At 36.5% G+C, this 17,711-nt stretch overlaps 1 protein-coding gene across 7 annotated transcripts in view; it reads left to right on the top strand.

Moving 5' to 3' along the window:
• The window catches only part of APC (APC regulator of WNT signaling pathway), an 89,457-nt gene that overhangs the window by 34,938 nt on the left and 36,808 nt on the right, over window positions 1-17,711 (top strand). For all 7 annotated transcript variants that reach the window (XM_052700955.1, XM_052700954.1, XM_052700956.1 and 4 more), the window contains 2 exons: window positions 14,067-14,151; window positions 15,944-16,145. In XM_052700955.1, coding sequence (XP_052556915.1) covers window positions 14,067-14,151; window positions 15,944-16,145 — 287 coding nt within the window. The remainder of the gene's footprint in view (window positions 1-14,066; window positions 14,152-15,943; window positions 16,146-17,711) is intronic.

Below are 17,711 nucleotides of genomic sequence, written 5' to 3'. Positions count from 1 at the left end.
TTTTTGATGGAGCAAATTCCCAGATACAAATCTCTACTTTTCAAAACAGTCACTACCATTAGCCGTGCATTTTTCCCAGCAGTGAACAAGAGCCTGCATGCTGCACTCAACAGAGGTGATTCACTGCTGCTGCTACCACTGCTGAGCGCATCATCCACTGTTTGCTCTCCATAAATGTTCAGCAAGCATTGATAATGTAAGTGGGTGCCATTTTTTTCTGCAAGGAGGAATTCAGTGACACACCTTTGTTTCATCTGCACAGTCTTGTCAGACGCCATTGCGTCAAACAGCCTCTCTTCTGCCTTCTGTCACATGAAAGCAAAGTGTAACTGAGTATTTTTTGGGAAGGTTCAACCTCTACACTGCTCTTCCACCAACAGTGCAATAAAACAGTTGGCATTATTTATAGAGCAGCTCTCATGCTACTATATATCGTAGTTTTTTTGTGAATATTGAGCAATACTTGTGTGTCCGTGCTTTACCATATTCATATAATAAACTTCTTGTTACTTTATGGCTAGTCATTATTTTATTACAAATAATCTGATTAATGTAACAAAAAGAAAATGAACTTCATTTAACATGTAGATTGACCAATGTATTCATGTATTTGGTTTGAACCAGTATTTAAAAGAGGTAGGGTTTTGGTTTTTTTTCAGTGACATATAATCTTTGCATTGACATGTAAAATCCAAATGGCTGCACAACCTAAACTGAAGTGATATAATAGTCCTTCACACATAAACTACTTGAAACTGTGTTTGGCATTAACAACTGAGAAAAACAGTTTTTTGTGTGTTTAATTTTATCTGAGAGCCACACAGTAAGTTCTCAGAGACCTAGAGAAAGAGGCTATCTGTATCAGCTGGTTTCTAGGGCATTATTTTGGGATGTGGAATGGCTTTATGCCTTTACTACAAATGCGGCAGACCAGCAAACTGAACATGGTTACACTGCACTGTACAGAAATGTGTGTATACGTGTATTCCAAGTAGATACCTCATTTTTTTCTCTCCTTGAATGCTGTCCTGGATATAAGGAACTTATCCTAAACTCCATTCAACTCAAGTATTAAACTTAGGTCATTTCTTTAAATTGAGATAGAGCACAGAAGAAAAAGAATCAGATCAGTCTAAACAATCCCCATTGAAAAATGATGATGAGTTCTATTTGTCGTGGGTCCTTGGACATGAAGCAGTTTCTTTCTCGTTTGTTTTAATTGTATTTGAAAAGACTAAGAAACCTTGCCTTAACTTTTGTTGAATTTGAAGAATGTTATGGTAATCACAGTGGGCACTGGAGCCCGTAGGTGAAAAAGTTTGAGAGTAATTGCAGGATTCTGTTAGGTCAGGAGATTACTTTAGTTTTCTGAAAAATAACTTACTTGCTTTGTTCTGCTGAAAGAAACTGCTTGCTCCATGGTTTGTATGGTTCCAGTGTTGTAATTAGGAATAATTAAAAGAAAAAAGTAAGTAGAAGTACCAGAGAAGTGTAAATTAAAAATCCCTTGGCTACCATATAAATAGTTGAAAGTCCAAATAGTTAGAAACACAAGTCCTTCAGGATAACATGTAAGTCTCTAGCAGCTTTTCCTGCCAAGTGCCATATATTAGAGGAAGATGGGAAGTGACAATAAGGTAAACTAGATGGTCTTCTGTGATGTTATGTACAGCAGTGTTGCTATTCTTACACCATTTCATTTTGATTCGGTAGGATTATCTCATAGTGACTATTTGGACACTTAATAGCTTTGCTTATGTCAACTTTTCTGCTTTATGTTCTTTAATCAGTTGTGGAAACCAATAATTGAGAATGGCATTTCTCATACTGAATAATTTTAAAGGAGTTGATTCTGTAAGTAGTAGTGTTAAATACTGTGCAAGTGTGCCTCATTTTTATAATCTCCTTTTTCAGAAATGTAGATAATCATACTGGAATTAAAAGCTTAACATGAGCTCATCTTGCAGATGCATTTATTGTAAACTACTACTGACCTATATAGGAACAGTGTTTGAATGCTTCATTTTTAAAGCTAATTTTCATAAAAGGGCGAATTGTCTTTTTGTTGACCAGAAAAGGAGGTGAGGGGTAAGGAAAGGTGAAGATGTTATCAAGCATGCCAAAGTTACTAACAAAACAGTATATGCTTTGTTTTTTAATTTGTGTTGTCTTAGAGATTAACTGTTCAAACAGAAGAAATCCCTCAGAGTATTATGACTAGCTTGGGAAATTCAGTTGTTACTGTAGGCTTACTCTCAGATGAGAACTACAGCAGTTCTGTATGGTAAAACATTCTCTCTGAGTAAACACTCTGTTTGGTGGCCTATTTAAGTAGCTGTTGGCCTGTAAGTGTAGAGCAGTTTGAGTGTGTGAGTGCAGTTAGTAAGCATAACCACATACAACAAAGACTACAGACAAATTTTGGAACAAGTGAACTAGCAAGTTAATTTCAAAAAAGGCACTCCGTTGTTCTACTATTTCTTGCCCATACATGTAAAGTCTTCTGTCAGAAGAAGACCTCCATTTTTAAAGACATACAAATCAAAGACACATATTATTATAAAATATGATTGATTTTCATTTTATTTTCTCTGAAAGTTAAACTTGCTATTGTATCTTGTTACGACTATTTAAAGGAATAGACATAGATCCTCAGCATAAACAGGAGACTATCAAGATGGCAACGTAAGAGAATTGCATAGCTTGATGGTTTAATGAACAACAGGGCATCTTAAAAGTGTACTGCTTCCAACTTGAAGCTTATTAGTGTAAGTTTGTTTATAAAAAGGGATGATCTGGGTTCGGAGTGTTTCACTAGCAAAATTTCTTGCACTGTTTCAGCACGCTGTTACTTTTTGGACATGAATTCTTTGTTGAGCCCAGCCCAGGTGATCAGGATTTTGGGATCTGTATGTCTTAGGAGTTCAAACAACAGCAAATGCTGATCTTTTATAATCCAGTGTGCCAGTTACTGAATCATATTCTTTTTTAAAAAGTTTACACTTGCAGAGACATAAGATTGCAGATATTTCTGTGTCTCCCTTTAGTCCTGCATGACTTTTATCAAGTGTCTGTCTGATAAGGTAAGAAGGTGATTGCATTTTCTTTTAACTTGTTTCTCATTTAAAGGTCAGACAGGCTTTTGCTTAGCTATCATTTTTGTTACTTAACCTAAAAAATCTGCTTTTTTTCTACACAGTTGTCTCTCATCATCAGCGTTAAGGATTGTCATTGTAAAGCACAGAAGATACCAATAGAGATTTTTATATCTGGCAAAGGAATCTATTTCAGTGTATCATGATGAAGTATGTCATTGGAAATTAGAAATTGAAGTCTGTTGTATTTGAAGCCTGACAGAACCCCTGAAAAACACAACCAGCAAATTTTGTTATGTGATATTTTTACATGTATCTGTGTGTGTGTGTATGCAGGTACGAGTGGCATGGTGCTTGTCTTTTATCTTCTTTCTGCTGTGCTGGATTTGTGAGGGTATATATGTATACACTGTGCATCTATTTGTATATTAACTTTCCCTGGCATATGATGGACACATACGTAGAAGATACCCGTGTTTGTAATCCCATCCTCAGTTATCTATTAACAGTTTTTCCTCTAAAATACCTGAGATTATATATTTTGCTGGAAATACTTAATGTACCAAATAAGCAGAATTCTCCCATCATTTTCCAAAGAGGGGAGTTTTCGTAGCTTCATTTGGCCTTTTCTCTTTTTTCTTGCACTTTTGGAGAAAAGGTTTAGAATAGTTCATTAGAACAAACACTAGAATATTTTAGCAAGTCATGCAGAGATAAAGTATGTTGAAGAATGATGCGGAGATACAGAAGCAGAGTAGTCAGTACACAGAAGAGAAAAATGCATGAGAAAAGATGGATTTCATCAGGAATGCTTGCTAGTGAATAGACTGCAGGTAGTATGCAAATCGGTGTAACTGTGAAATGTTCGTATTTGAATGTTACATTTTAGTAAGTTAGGCATTGCTTTGTGGATACTGTTACAAATTTGAATATTAGTATTGTTTCCAGAGCTATCAGTGTAAATCTCATTTCCAAGTGACATTCACAAAGAGGTGAGGTCATATGAACGTTGCTCGGCAAATAATGTCTCCTGGTCTGCAATGTTGGTGGCAGAGCAGTAGAGGTGTATCTGTTGTAGTTTCCATGGAAATAAGTAGGAGGCCTTACTTTTGGAGCTACCTGCAGTTAACGTATTGAGGTTGTAGTTGCTGAGCAAAGTAAGAACAATGTAGTAATGTCTGTAGTAATTGTACGCATGGAGCTCAGCAACAGCTAGCTGTTATACGAAGAACTTCACAGGGATCCTGTGTCAAAACTGTTAACAGCAGTAACTTCAGCAAGAAGTTAAAAACAGAAGTAATGAAATGTCAGAAAAAGTGCCTGCTCAACCAAATGTTCTGCAATAATTTGAATATGAAATTTCTAAATTGTCAGTTGTAAGGTTGTTCCTGTTCCATCCTCTTTTCTTCCATATTTGGGAAGATTTGAGGTATGACCCCTTTGGCTTCAGTAAAGGGTGGATTACAACCTAAGTAGTAGGAGAAATAATTTCTGAGAGCACTGATGAGATCAAGGTGCTTAAAACCATAGTCATCCGTATGATTTCCCATCTGTCATCAGTCTTCATTAATTTGTCAGCTAGTCGTTTTTTGTTTATTCATAAAGCTCCTTTATGGTAGGTTCTCGCAGCAATTCATCAAGTATATCTTCTCTGTCAAATTTGCTTTCCTGTTTTATCAGCACTGTGCCAACTTTATTGCTTGGGATAGCCTCTGGGATTCTTCCTCAGCATGTTCATGTGCGTCTGTCTTCCTTTCTTTTTTACCCATTAAAGATAATTATAATGATGCACTTTCAAGCTGTAGAATTCAAAATGAAAATAGTTATCTTTTTCTTACTTTTGCTGTGATGTTGCTTATCAAATTTTTGTGTATATAACCTTCCCTCAAGGTCCCTTACTTATTTAGTTCTTGTTATAATAAGATTTATATTATATGTATAAAATAGCTGTAGCACCATGGCAGATTTGATCTCACTTTTTAAGAAGGTGTCCTCAGAAAAAGTGCTGATGAACAGACCCACAAGACTGATGCTTTTAATGACTGTGTTGTTAGAAAACAGAGTAAAGAGTAGACTACTTTTGGACAAAGGATTAATATTACTTTGTTAAAATGTGGCTTACAGACCTAAATTCTATGAAGGTTCATTGAGTTGACAGTCCTAATGAGTTTTGCTTCCAAAATGAGTTTAGTAATTCCCTTTATTAGAGAAGAACCTAAACTGATTTGAAAAGGTCTTTGACTAGCAGTTGAGTTAAAGATTGAAAAATAATTAGTAGAGTAAATGGTCTTTTGTGTATTTTTTTTTTTTTTTAAAGATAGCCAGCAGTGACCTAGTGAGATGTCTACTGTGATCTGTTTTGTTCATCTCAATTTGTAACTTACTTTGTGTGGGGAGAGACATAAAAGTTTTTCAGTATGGTTAAAAATGAAAAGAAAAATTTCAGAAATGGCAAAGTGAAAAAATATCTGGAAGATAAAATTCAGCTCATTTGGCTGCTGAAAGAATTGTCTGGGAGTTAGCACCACCAGAGATTATTTTTCAAGATAGAAGCTGGAAAGAGCGATATATAAGTTAAATGGAGAATTTTATTATTATTTTTAACATAATTCTGAGTTTCTACTAAGATAGGGTGATGGCATGGATTGGCATTTGGTCTGACTTGATGTCAAAGGACAGTGTTTGCATTTTTGTTTCTAGTTTGTTTGTTGGTTTTTTCTCTAACAGTGTCCTGCTCTCTTAAGACTAGTTGGAGCAGAGCCTCGGAGGAGAAAACTCATCTCCTTTCTAGAGCTCCTGAACTTTATGAAGAAGGAGGGACCTTCAGTAGCTCTGGATGGGATGGAGAATTGGAGGGGGTAAAAAGAAGCCTGGGAGTCATAGCTAAAGAAGAGAGCCTAAGGGACTGTCATGGAAAGTAGGCAACAAAGAGGTCTGCCAGGTTGGTGACGGAAAGTCGTTTCTCAGAGCAGGTGGCAATGTACAGTGTGTGCTCCTGTTCACATCTGCCCTGCAAGATACCATGGGAAGTGGGAGAGTTATACCGAGACTCAAGAATAACTGATGTGTCTTTTTGAGTCACTTTTTCTTTTTTTTTTTTTTTCATTCAAGTGGTTAATATTTTTTATTATAAGGTTTGCTTATTCTCTTGATTTATGGCTTAGCTTCACCTATCACAGAATCACCCGGGTTGGAAGGGACCTCAAGGATCATGTAGTTCCAACCCCCTGCCTAGCAGGGCCACCAAACGTACACATTTAGATCAGGTTGCCCAGGACCCCGTCCAACCTGGCCTTGAACACGTCCAAGGACGGGGCATCCACAACCTCCCTGGGCAGCCCGTTCCAGGGCCTAACCACTCTCCTTGTAAAGAACTTCCCCCTAACCTCCAACCTCAATCTTCCCTCCTTCAACTTGGATCCATTTCCCCTAGTCCTGCTGTTGTCAGCCCTTTTGAAGAGTTTACTCCCCTCCTGGGTGTAGGTTCCCTTCAGGTATTGATAGGCTGCAATGAGGTCACCCCGCAGCCTTCTCTTCTCCAGGCTGAACAAGCCCAACTCCCTCAGCCTGTCCTCATAACACCTCAAACACCTATGTGTTTGAAAAATTTTCGGTCCAGTTTGGGAGCACGGTAGGAAGTATTAATTAGAAGGTCTAAGCAGGTCACTTGCAAAGCTCTGAACAACTTGATAGTAGCACAGTCCCTAGTGCGTTATTTCATGGAAAAGATTTATATTTGCTACTGTGTGTGTGTGCATGTGAAAATGTGCACTTCTAACATTATGTTAGTTGGGACAGTAATGTATGGTAATTTAACTTTCTAAGTTCTGTATGAGGTGGCACTGGGATAAACTTGTCATAATAAAAATTGGTAGGTGTGGAGATTTTATTTTCTTTTTTTTCCGCAGTATGGTCTATTAGCTTTGTTAAAATTTACAAAGCAGTTACAAGTTACGATCATATTGTATTACTTCTGTGAGACTCTTGAAATATTTCCGTTTCTTACAATATCTTTTGATTCTATTTTTTTTTATTCAGCGTTTTGATTTCTTTCTGTTGTCCTAATTCTGTTTGTATATATGTCTTAGAGCTTTTTGGAGAAGGACCCTTTTTTACCTCAGATACAGATGAGAACAACAACAACAAAAAGCCTTATTTTTCACTTGCTACTAATAGCAGTTAAACATAAATTTTCCCTCCTTAACTAGCCTGTGTGTCACCAGATAATGATCTTCTAGCATGCTCTTCCTTTATTTGTTGCCATGCAAATAGTGTTCCTCAGAAAGTGGTGCCTACATTGAATCTGTCTTTGCCTTGGCACTGTTTGCGTGTATCTTCCAGCCAACTCATAATAAATCAACTACATTTTGCTAGTGATTTTCTTCAGCATTTTGGCTGATGTGACCAAAGTTAAAGCTTTTTGTATGTGGTAATTTTGGCTCTTATGAGTTGTTTGTGTGGTACTGTGTCCTCTGTTGACTTAAAAGAGCGATTCTCCTGACTTTCATTTTTAAAAGTTTAGTTTTATACGTGTTCCATTTAGCACACAGAAGGCTTTGTTTGGATTTCTTTGATAATTCACTGAATTTTTTTGTGGCTCAGCAGAAACAAATTACTGTAGACAATAAAGATAAATATAGAAGAAACTGAAAGTTTTGCAGAATGACTCAAGCAGTGAACAAGAGCAGCTTGTGTTGTAAATTTCTTGATTTTGAAAAGGACTTGTTAGGAGGCAATTAATGAATCAAAAGCATAGACTGAAGGAACTTCTGTTAATTCTTGTGTGTATTATTTTTCAGAGGTGGGAATGGCACAAAGAATCTGACTCTTCACTCTGCTCTTTGCCTGTAGCATGAACAAATTTTGATAGTGAAACAAACTATAAAAGCATGGTAATTTATAAAATAGTTTGCTTTTACTTTCTATAAAAAAATATCACACAAAAAAAGATGTAAGACTTACTTGAGTTTGTGCCCTTAAAGGAAAGGAAATAGCATGTTTAAGGTAGGCAGTGCCACTCATGTTTTGTCAGCTGGCTGGTACACAGTTTGATACGATTTTACATACTAAAAAAAAAAAAGACTACTGAAGTTAGCATGCTTCATGCTGAAACTAAGGATGTAAATACACTGTTCTATTAAATTAAGTGTTTTTGAACTCACCTCTGCAAATGAATTCTTTAAACACAGATTTTCATGTATAAAGAGATAGTTCGAGTCAGAAATTTCTCGTGAAAGTTACTTTTTGACAGAAATGCATTCTGCAGGAAAAAGATATATTTTCATCAAAAATGTTTTTTTAAAAAAATAGATTTTCAATCTACTGTGTTAAAAACAAAGTACATTTATGACCTTCTCTGTCGGCTGAGTTTTCTAGCTGAAAAACTGTATCTCCTTGTTAAGCTGTCGTCCTTCTGAGCCGGTAGTATGCATCACTGAAAGCATCACAGCCAGACACAGTAGGCAGTAAGTTGAAGATACTGGGATGTAATTTAATGCAAATTCAGAGGTACAGCTCTCACTTGGCACTGTGGCATCCTAAACAGAGCTGAAAACTCTATTATATTTGTCAAAAGTATTCTAATTCAACAATAATGAGTATTTTGCATTCACTGTAACTGAATTATGTTCTGTATTCTGAAATAATATGGAATTTTGAAATTCACTGCAAGTTAGCAATCTCTGTAGAAGTGCAGTTGTTCATATACATACATTTCACTTTATACATATTTAATAAGGGAGAAGTGGGGAAACAAAATAGCATGGGATCTAACTTTTTAATAGTCATGTCCAGATGGTTGGCCCTGTGGGTATTTGCACATGCTTAGAGGTGTGTATATACTTTTACAGTTAGTGAAACCCTTTTTTTGTAAGCTTCATATTTACCCCATTCCGCACAACAAGCATCATAAAAATGAACAGAAACTGATTACACTTATTTTGTTCTTTGACTAGCTGTACTAACTTTGTACTTCTTGCTTCAAGTCTTGCATTATTAAAAATGTAAATCTAATAAATGTTGCTTTATAGTAATTTTTTTATTATTTGTATTAAATAAAAATATTAAAGCATACTTGCTTCATGTAACTGTAGGAACCATCTTACAGTGTAGATGGTAATAGTATGTTTGTCTGTTATGAAAATGTAATGAGCCGCGAATAGTCTCACTTAGAAAGACTTCTGATTAATTCCTAGGTGCACGTCAACAAAGTACTAGTTACTGTATTTTTGCCTCCTGTTATCTTACATTGATGTTGATAATGCCTCATTTAAGGCTAAATTTCTAAAGATTTTTATTTCATATTATGGAGATACTATTGTAACTGCAACTGCGTTGTTGAAAAAGGATAGAGTAGAACCCCGTATTCAGCAGAAACATTCCTTGCCTGAATAAATATCTGTGGAATAGGTGCTAAATTCTGAGGTTCTGTACCTCATGCTGTATTAGTGTATACCTTATTTTCTTTTCAAAATTTTGTTTTCCATTTTATCTCAGTATTTCCCTTTCAAACCTGTAAGCGACTAAACTTAGCAAGTATTTCAAGGGATGATATTGTTCATGCTTAGCATAGGAAATACATATATTCCTTTTATTGTTTATTTTTCCTAATGTAAGCTTTTCTGTTCCTTCTTAAAGTAATTGCCTTATCCTAAGGCTGGATTTTTCTCGTGGAGAATTTTTTTTGTTTTGTATCCCACGCTTCCCTGGTTTTCATAGGAGTGAAGAGTCAGAAGTGACAACAGCCTTAAAGTACTTAAAGGAAACTGCCACAGCAAAATCATGCCACAGGGAAGGAAAATATTGTACCAACTGTACATTTGATATGCAGGGAATGGGAAAATATATAGAAATGTCCTCTAAAAGTAACTGTAAATTTGAAAATATTGATTACCATTTGTTGATCATGTTATAAATTCTAATATGGAAGTGAAAGAAACTCCCTTAAACTTTACAGGTTTTTACAGATTGAATCAAATAACAATTCTGTGGAATTTTTTTTCAGTTCCTGCACATGTAATGCAGTTAGACATTTGCAAATTACTTTTTTATGTTCATGCAAACTGAAAATGCACTGAAATAAAGGAAAATGTTATGAGAGTGACTTAGTTTCTTATGAATTTCAGACCTTTAAAATGTAGGTTTACTCAGGCAGCAAAGAACCTGCAGTGCTATGGTATTGAGTTAGATTTGTCATTCTCTGTTATGTTTTTGATTAAGCATAGCATTTGCAATTCTTCCAGAATCCAGATTGGTTGGAAAACTGAAAAAAGTTTTTTCTAAAATTTCAGTGAAATTGAGCTGGTGATATTTTATAGTTACTGACTTACCTCAGGCAGTATTCTTTCTGAACACAGAATAGGATACTTTACTTGGTCTGACAGCAGACTTGCACTAAAATCTTGATAGACTTCAGTGTGCAGTTACAGCAACTGATAGCTCTTAAGCACAGTGGCATCATGTAAATAATTGTCTTTTAGTAAGTGGCATTATTTGAAATGAAAATGAGCATCATTTCACACAACAAATGCTTTATTCTTTCTAAAAGGTTAAAAAACGATCTTGTTTCGCCTCAGTCAGCAGTACTGTCATCATTGTGATCATTTAGACTTGGTTATAGGGTCGAGCAACCAGAGCAATTGCCTTAGACTTCAGCCAATTAGAAAGGCTCCCACCAGGCTTGATTAAGAAACAATGTAAATCAACAGACTGTTCGGAACTAAAGGATCTTTTCATGATGCTCACTCAGACAATAAGTTCAGCTATGAAGGGTCATGTTAGACCTCGAATACGTATAAATCTGTGGAAAATAGTATTTTGATTTCACCACTACTGCTATGATATCTAGTATTTTTGAATTTGGGTGATGGTTTTGCTTTCAGTGTGTTATCTTTTTTTCTGTCATTTGATAACACTAATTGAAACTGTGTGCAATACTGGGTTGAACACGAAAAGTCACTTTCACTTTAAAGTCCAATTGTATGGTAAGTTTTCAGTATAGTATATTAAAAATATAATTACTGTCAGAAATATTCTCATTTAAAAACATTGATGATTTGATTAAAAATAATAATATTTAGTAATTCACTGTGCACTATCCCTGTTCTGTGTGGTGCAGAACACAGACAGATGTTCAGTTACTGTCTGAAATTGTAAACACTGCCCATGTTTTTGCAGTTAAGCTTGTTTTTGTCCTCAAGTGTTAGTGATACAGAGGCAGTCATGGTAAACATTAAAACTTAGACTCGTGTTTACTTTTGAAAGACCTAATAAATTCCAAAACATCTTTGCTAAGTCTTCCAGCTGATACTGACCTATGAATGTCTCTGGGCTCTTGCTCCCAGTGTTTTCACACATGCAGGTCACAGTGAAAGTAATGCTTTTGTTTTATTTCCAAGGGAACTACTACAGATCAAAGAGTACAGTCACGCTGCTTCATAGAGCAAATAATCAGTTACAACACGGTGTTTTTGTATGGTCACCAACATTAGCTGTGTATTTTCACCAACAAAGAACAGAAGCTCTTCGTTTAATGATATGACAGCTGTGCATTGCTGTCCAGAACATGACTCATCTTTCTTGTCCCTGTTTCCACTGCTTGAAACACACCAGCCACCCCTCACTATGCTCTCAATGTTTGGTCTCTACGAACATTCACCGAGCATTGAAGAACGTCAGTGGGTGCCATTTCTTCCTCATGAGGGATTTCAGCGGTGCATCTTTGCTTCTATGTCAGACGCCATTTTGTCAGGCTGCCCTTCTGCTGCCACCTGTCACACGGCAACACCAGGGAACAGGATATTGACTGGAAAGTTCAGTGTCTAATGCCATGCCACCAACATCTGCTTCTGATACTGTGGACCAATATAATAAAACAGGAGGCATTACCTTTGGAACTGCCCTTGGATTTAAATTTATCATGATTTGCAGTCATTTGGGCATTCTCTGAATACATAAAACCTTATGAAAAGTGAATATGAATAATAAAGCTTATTCTGTCTGAAAGGGATGGAAAAGGGTTGGAAGCTAGAAACCAAACAGAGGCCAAAGCTATCTGGTTTGACTGAATTTTTGTAAATGCTCCTCTTCGTGCCAGAGAGAAGTGTAGATAACCAAAGCATTTTTGTACAGGTACCATCTTTTAAAATATTTACAAATACAAATACAGTTCTCCAAAATTAAATACACTGCTAAATTTTAACTCATTGGAATTTGAAATCTGGCATTATTAGCATTGCTTCTCTCTGTTTCTTTTTTTTTTTTTTAGTAGTAGTTTGAGTTTTTCTGCAGCCCTTAAGCAATTTTGTTTGCTTTGCTACCTATCTGGGTACCTTGTGGTGTTAAGGTACTTACCAGTAACTTTCGAGTTACTTGTTGACCCATCTGATCTTTTTTATTTAATTAGCTATGAATTAGTTGTAAACTCCAGAGTATATTAATGGAGCAGCACCATCCCCCTTCCCCACCCTCAGAAAACTTTCGTTTCTTTGCAGTCTCTGAACTATGGAGACAGAAGCCTTTTTAAATGATGGGAAATTTGAATCTCCATTTCCAGAAGCATTCATATAATTCTCCAGTATGGATAGGTTTTATTTAAATGACAGTTGTAATAATTTCAGAGGCTAGTTTTTGGAGATTACATTTGCAGAATCACTTACAGTATGTTACTCAAAATCCTTTGCCTTCCTTCCTCCCTCCCTCCTTTTTAAATGAAGAACAACGGTTTGAGTAAGGAAAAGCACAACATTATGCCTCTTCAAAATAAAGACTCTCTTGACTTCTTGTAGTTGCTCCTTCTGTTGATTTTGAAGAGAGTAAAATGCCCTTAAAAGGTAGCTTCTGTACAAGTTGCAGGAATGGTTAATACTGGTGTTAAGATGTGCTGCATTCTAAAAGGAGCATAACAGTGATATGGAGATATTTAAAGATATTTAAAATTCTTTAGCTTTCGGGCATGAGCAGGAGAAATATAACTTTTAAGTGTAGAATCTTGTGTGTGAAAAGTAAGCAGTACCTTCCATTTATTCAGAATTTTTATTTCCTGACTATTACTGCATCTTAAAATGTTTTCTATGTCATAATAGAGGGTAAAGAAAAGTAATTTCAGTAAGGGCTTTTTGCTTTATCACCAGTCTTTTCAGTTTATTTTTGCTATCAATGTATCCATCGTTGTGTTATGCAGCAGTCATTCACTATCTTGCATTTAATTTTGTACCTGAATTTAGGTCACTGAACATTAGGGACCCAGGGGCTTACAGAACCCCTTTAGTGCAATAATCATTTAGTGCAGTAATCATTTAGTTGGAAGCTTTTTGTGTATTAGAAATACGTTCTTTCAACAGTATAATTCTATGTATTTCAATAACATACAAGGATGTTTCTGTCTTCAAAGTTTCAGCTGCATAAAGGAGTCTCTGAAGTAAACCAAAGGAAATAACACGACGAGGAAAACCTAATTGTTTTCCTTAGATCTGATGATGGTAGTACTGGTAGTAATAATATTAATAAGAACAGTGATGACTATCCCTGCTGGCTTATGCTGCTGTCAAGTTCTTCTACTGATATCTTGGGGGTTTAAAAAATGCGGTATTCAAAATACTGTAGTAACTTTTAGTTAGGTAACTGAATTTTATTTTTACAGGGCTAACTTTAGATACACAAGTGAATAAATTTGACTGATTTCTCTGTGTTCCTATTTCTTCATCTGTAAATTAGAGATAAATACTCACTTTGAGAAAGACTTTCAAATATGCTGATAGATGCACTACCAGACAGGCTATTCTTTACATCGTGACGTAGTTTGGAGAAATACTGCAGATCTACTTGACAGAAATTAAAGTTATATTCACTGCTCACATGAAATAAAATTTATACCATTGTCTCAGTAGCTGTTGCATAAGTCTGCACATGATTGCCGGTTATGTGTATTCACTTTGTGCTTTATTACTCTAAGGATCTCTTAATTCCTTCCAGGAGGTGCTGAAACAGCTACAGGGAAGTATTGAGGATGAGGCAATGGCATCATCTGGACAAATTGACATACTGGAACGACTTAAAGGTAAATTTAAAATTATGTTTCAAGTAGGTTCACTTGTTTCTTAGTTTTTTTTCTTTCTTTTTTTCTTTTTTTTTCTTTCTTTCTTTTTTCAAGATAGTATTTTCTAGCTTAGTTCCATCTTCTTTCCAGAGCTGCCTTTGGTGGTTTGGCATTGTCTCACTGTCTGTTATTTTTTGCTGAACATTTTAAAGACATGTTTTCAAAAGGTGATGTTTCTGAGTTGCTTTTGTGCTTTTGCTACTGTTACTTCAGGGCTTACAGAATCACAGAATGGTTTGGGTTGGAAGGGACCTTTAAGATTGTCTAATTCCAACCCCCCTGCCCAGCAGGGGCACCTCTGACTCGACTGGGTTCCTCAAAGCCCCGTCCAGCCTGTTCTGGAACACCTCCAAGGAGGAGGCATCCTCAGACTCTGGAAAATCCGTTCCAGTGTCTCACCACTATCATAGTAAAGAATTTCTTACTAACACCTAGTCTAAATCTACTTTGTTGCAGTTTATAAAGCCATTTCCCCCTTCTAAAAAGTCCCTCTCCAGCTTTCCTGTAGGCCCCTTCAGATACTGGAAGGCCTTTGTATGGTTCCCCGAGTGCCTTCTCCAGGCTGAAGAGCCCTAGCTCTCTCAGTCTTTCCCCATAGGGGAGATACTCCACCTCCTCTGGACCTGCTCCAACAGATCAAAATCCTTCTCGTGTTGGTGGCCCAACACAACTGGTTGCAGTCCTCAAGGTGGGTCTCAGGAGATCAGAGTAGAGGGGTAGAATCACCTTCCTTGAGCTGCTGGTCACGCTTCTCTTGATTCAACCTAGGATATGGTTTGCCTCATGGTCTACAACCACACACTGCAGGCTCATATTGAATCTTTCATCAGCTGACTCTCCCAAATTCTTCTTCTCAGGGCTGTTCTCATGCCATTCTCTGCCCAACCTGTATCTGTGCTTGGGACTGCCCTGACCCAGATGCGGGACCTTTCACTTGGCCTTGCTGAACTTCATGAGGTTGGCACAGGCCCACCACTCAAGCCTGTCCAGGTCCCCCTGGATGGTGTCTCTTCCCTTTTGTGTATCTAGTACCTCTTACGTATGAATAAATTGGATAAAACTTCCACTTCATTCAGTTCTCTGTAGGAAAAAAAAAAAAAACAAGCAAACAAAACAAATTGTTTAAATTAAAGACAGATTGAATCACAGATTTTTCTGAACTTTCTTGTATGCCCTTTCCTCCCTGTGTCACACTACTGAAACTGTGCCTGTCATGCTGAAAGTTGATCCCCTCTTCCCTCGAGAGTGTGGTGGAGTGTGCACCATCCAGAGCAAATTCAAATCTGTGTATACCTGTTATCCTTACAACTGAACCATAAGTATCATAGAGGAAGGCTACATTTAAGGGCCTTGTGGTGAACAGGCTTGTCATCATCTACATGATAATGAATCATCTGCAGGATCCCTGAGAAAGAGACTTTAGGAAGTAGGCTACAAGAGCAATTCATATCGCATTTTTAATGACATTCTTACAAAACTGTACCCGTTTCTAAATTCCTCTGGGAAAAAGATAGGCAAACAGTGCAGGGACACTGTTTCTAATGGGCAAAACTGTAGTTTTGCCATCTACTCAGGGACTACTATTCTCTTAAATGTACAGTCAAGACTTGATTTGTTTGCCTTGTTCTTTTCTAGTTCCCAATGCAAAATGTTCAGAATGCTTCCGTTGAATAAACGTGGATTTATACATGAAAGATGTTTCAAATGCGCTGCTGAACTTCATCTCTGAAAATATTTGCTTTCTGTTACCCAGAACTGAACCTGGAGAGTACCAGCTTTCCTGGAGTGAAATTAAGGCCAAAGGTGTCTGTGCGCTCATATGGGAGCCGGGAAGGGTCTGTGTCAAGCCGTTCAGGAGAGTGCAGTCCTGTTCCCATGGGATCGTTTCCAAGAAGAGGATTTATGAATGGAAGCAGAGAAAGCACTGGTTATTTAGAAGAGCTAGAAAAAGAGAGGTATATTTTTTTATCTGTTCATCCAGTATGTGCTTACTTTTAATTTCAGTAGGATAAATTTAGTGGCATATTATATATTATATATGCATAATATGTATATTATAATATTATTATATATTATATATACATAATATGTATATTATAATATTATATATTTAGCTGTAAGATTTGTGACCGTAAAGGTAAATTTACTGTAACAAGTAAGGAAACCAGGAGTTTATATTATAGTCAGATGAAAAAAGAAAGTCTTAAAACACATAAAACGCTTTCTGCTTCTTGCATGCTGTGGTTACTGTTCATTGGCTGAAGGTTAATTTACGTTGATCAGATGATTAGCATTTTACAAACGTTGAACTGTCATGGCATCTCATACCCATTTGTATCTCCTCACCATTATTGGTAACTTGGTACGTTAAAACTGACAATGTGATGGTGCAATTTCTTTCTTTGTTTTGCAAATTATTACGACAACCATGGCTGGTTGGTCAGTTATTTAAACCACTTAATAAGAAGTGCACAGGCATAATGCAGAGCTGTAGTATGTTATCAATCACTTTTGAAGGAAATGTAAGAGATAGGTAGCTGTCTCCATTGAATACATCCTCATATCTAAAAATGAATCTGTCTGAAATCCCACATGTTTTTAGAGGCGTACTTTTTGGGTTTTCTAAAAATTTGGTCATTGCAAGCTGCTGATTGATAGGGTGTAATTCTATGGGGCTGAAAAACAATCAGCAACACTATATTTTAAGCTTAGTAGTTTTAACAAGCAAAAAAAAAAAGCTATTTGGAACTGTAATACAAAAATTTGTTGGGAAGTAAATTGTTTGTGGAGCAGCAGCCTTGAACTCCCACTTTAAATGGCCTTTCCTGGTGTTGAGGAAAGCTTTTGTGCTTTAAATACTATTTTTAGGTCCCTCTTGTTGGCTGAAATGAAAGTAATTTCCCATGGATCCATAGTGAGTCTTCTCTAGCAGCACTTCTGTTTATCTCAGATTTTACTCAATGGTCATGTTTGTTTCCTCTTCAAAATGCAGACTCCTGAAAAGCCATATAGAAAAATATAGGAATCCAGGAATCTCTTCCCACTTGCTTACTTCAGTCTTAAAGAATCTAATATATCTGCCATTTGAACTCATGGCTTTTCCCTCTTTAAGTTTTTCCAATCTTAGAGGCTTTTATCCTAGTCTCTAAAGTATTGCTTGTAGAGCTCTCTGTGTGTCGTATTTCACAAGGACAGGGCACTCCTATTTTTTATCCAAACTGAGAACCTGGCAGTAGTTCATGATCCACCTTAACAAAATATTGTACAAGTTTTTGTTATTTCCAGTGCTGTTTTTTACCATATATGGTACTTAAATCTTTTAAGTGTAGTTGGGGCTCTCAGTTACAATAGAAGTCATTGGACTCCAGGTCATTCAGAGAAGAGACCATTAATTTAGAGCAAATGGAGTTCAGGTTGGTTACTGCAGTACATCTGGTTTACAGTGTAATCTTTTACTACAATTAGTAAATGATTCTAAAAAATGATTCTAAAGTGATTGTTCGTTGGACATTTTTGTTTAG

Source organism: Tympanuchus pallidicinctus, unplaced genomic scaffold (genome assembly GCF_026119805.1).
Source record: "Tympanuchus pallidicinctus isolate F22 unplaced genomic scaffold, pur_lepc_1.0 scaffold4, whole genome shotgun sequence".
Lineage (NCBI taxonomy): Eukaryota > Metazoa > Chordata > Aves > Galliformes > Phasianidae > Tympanuchus > Tympanuchus pallidicinctus.
Note: the sequence above shows the minus strand (reverse complement) of the source record. Positions and strands in the feature narration are given on the sequence as shown.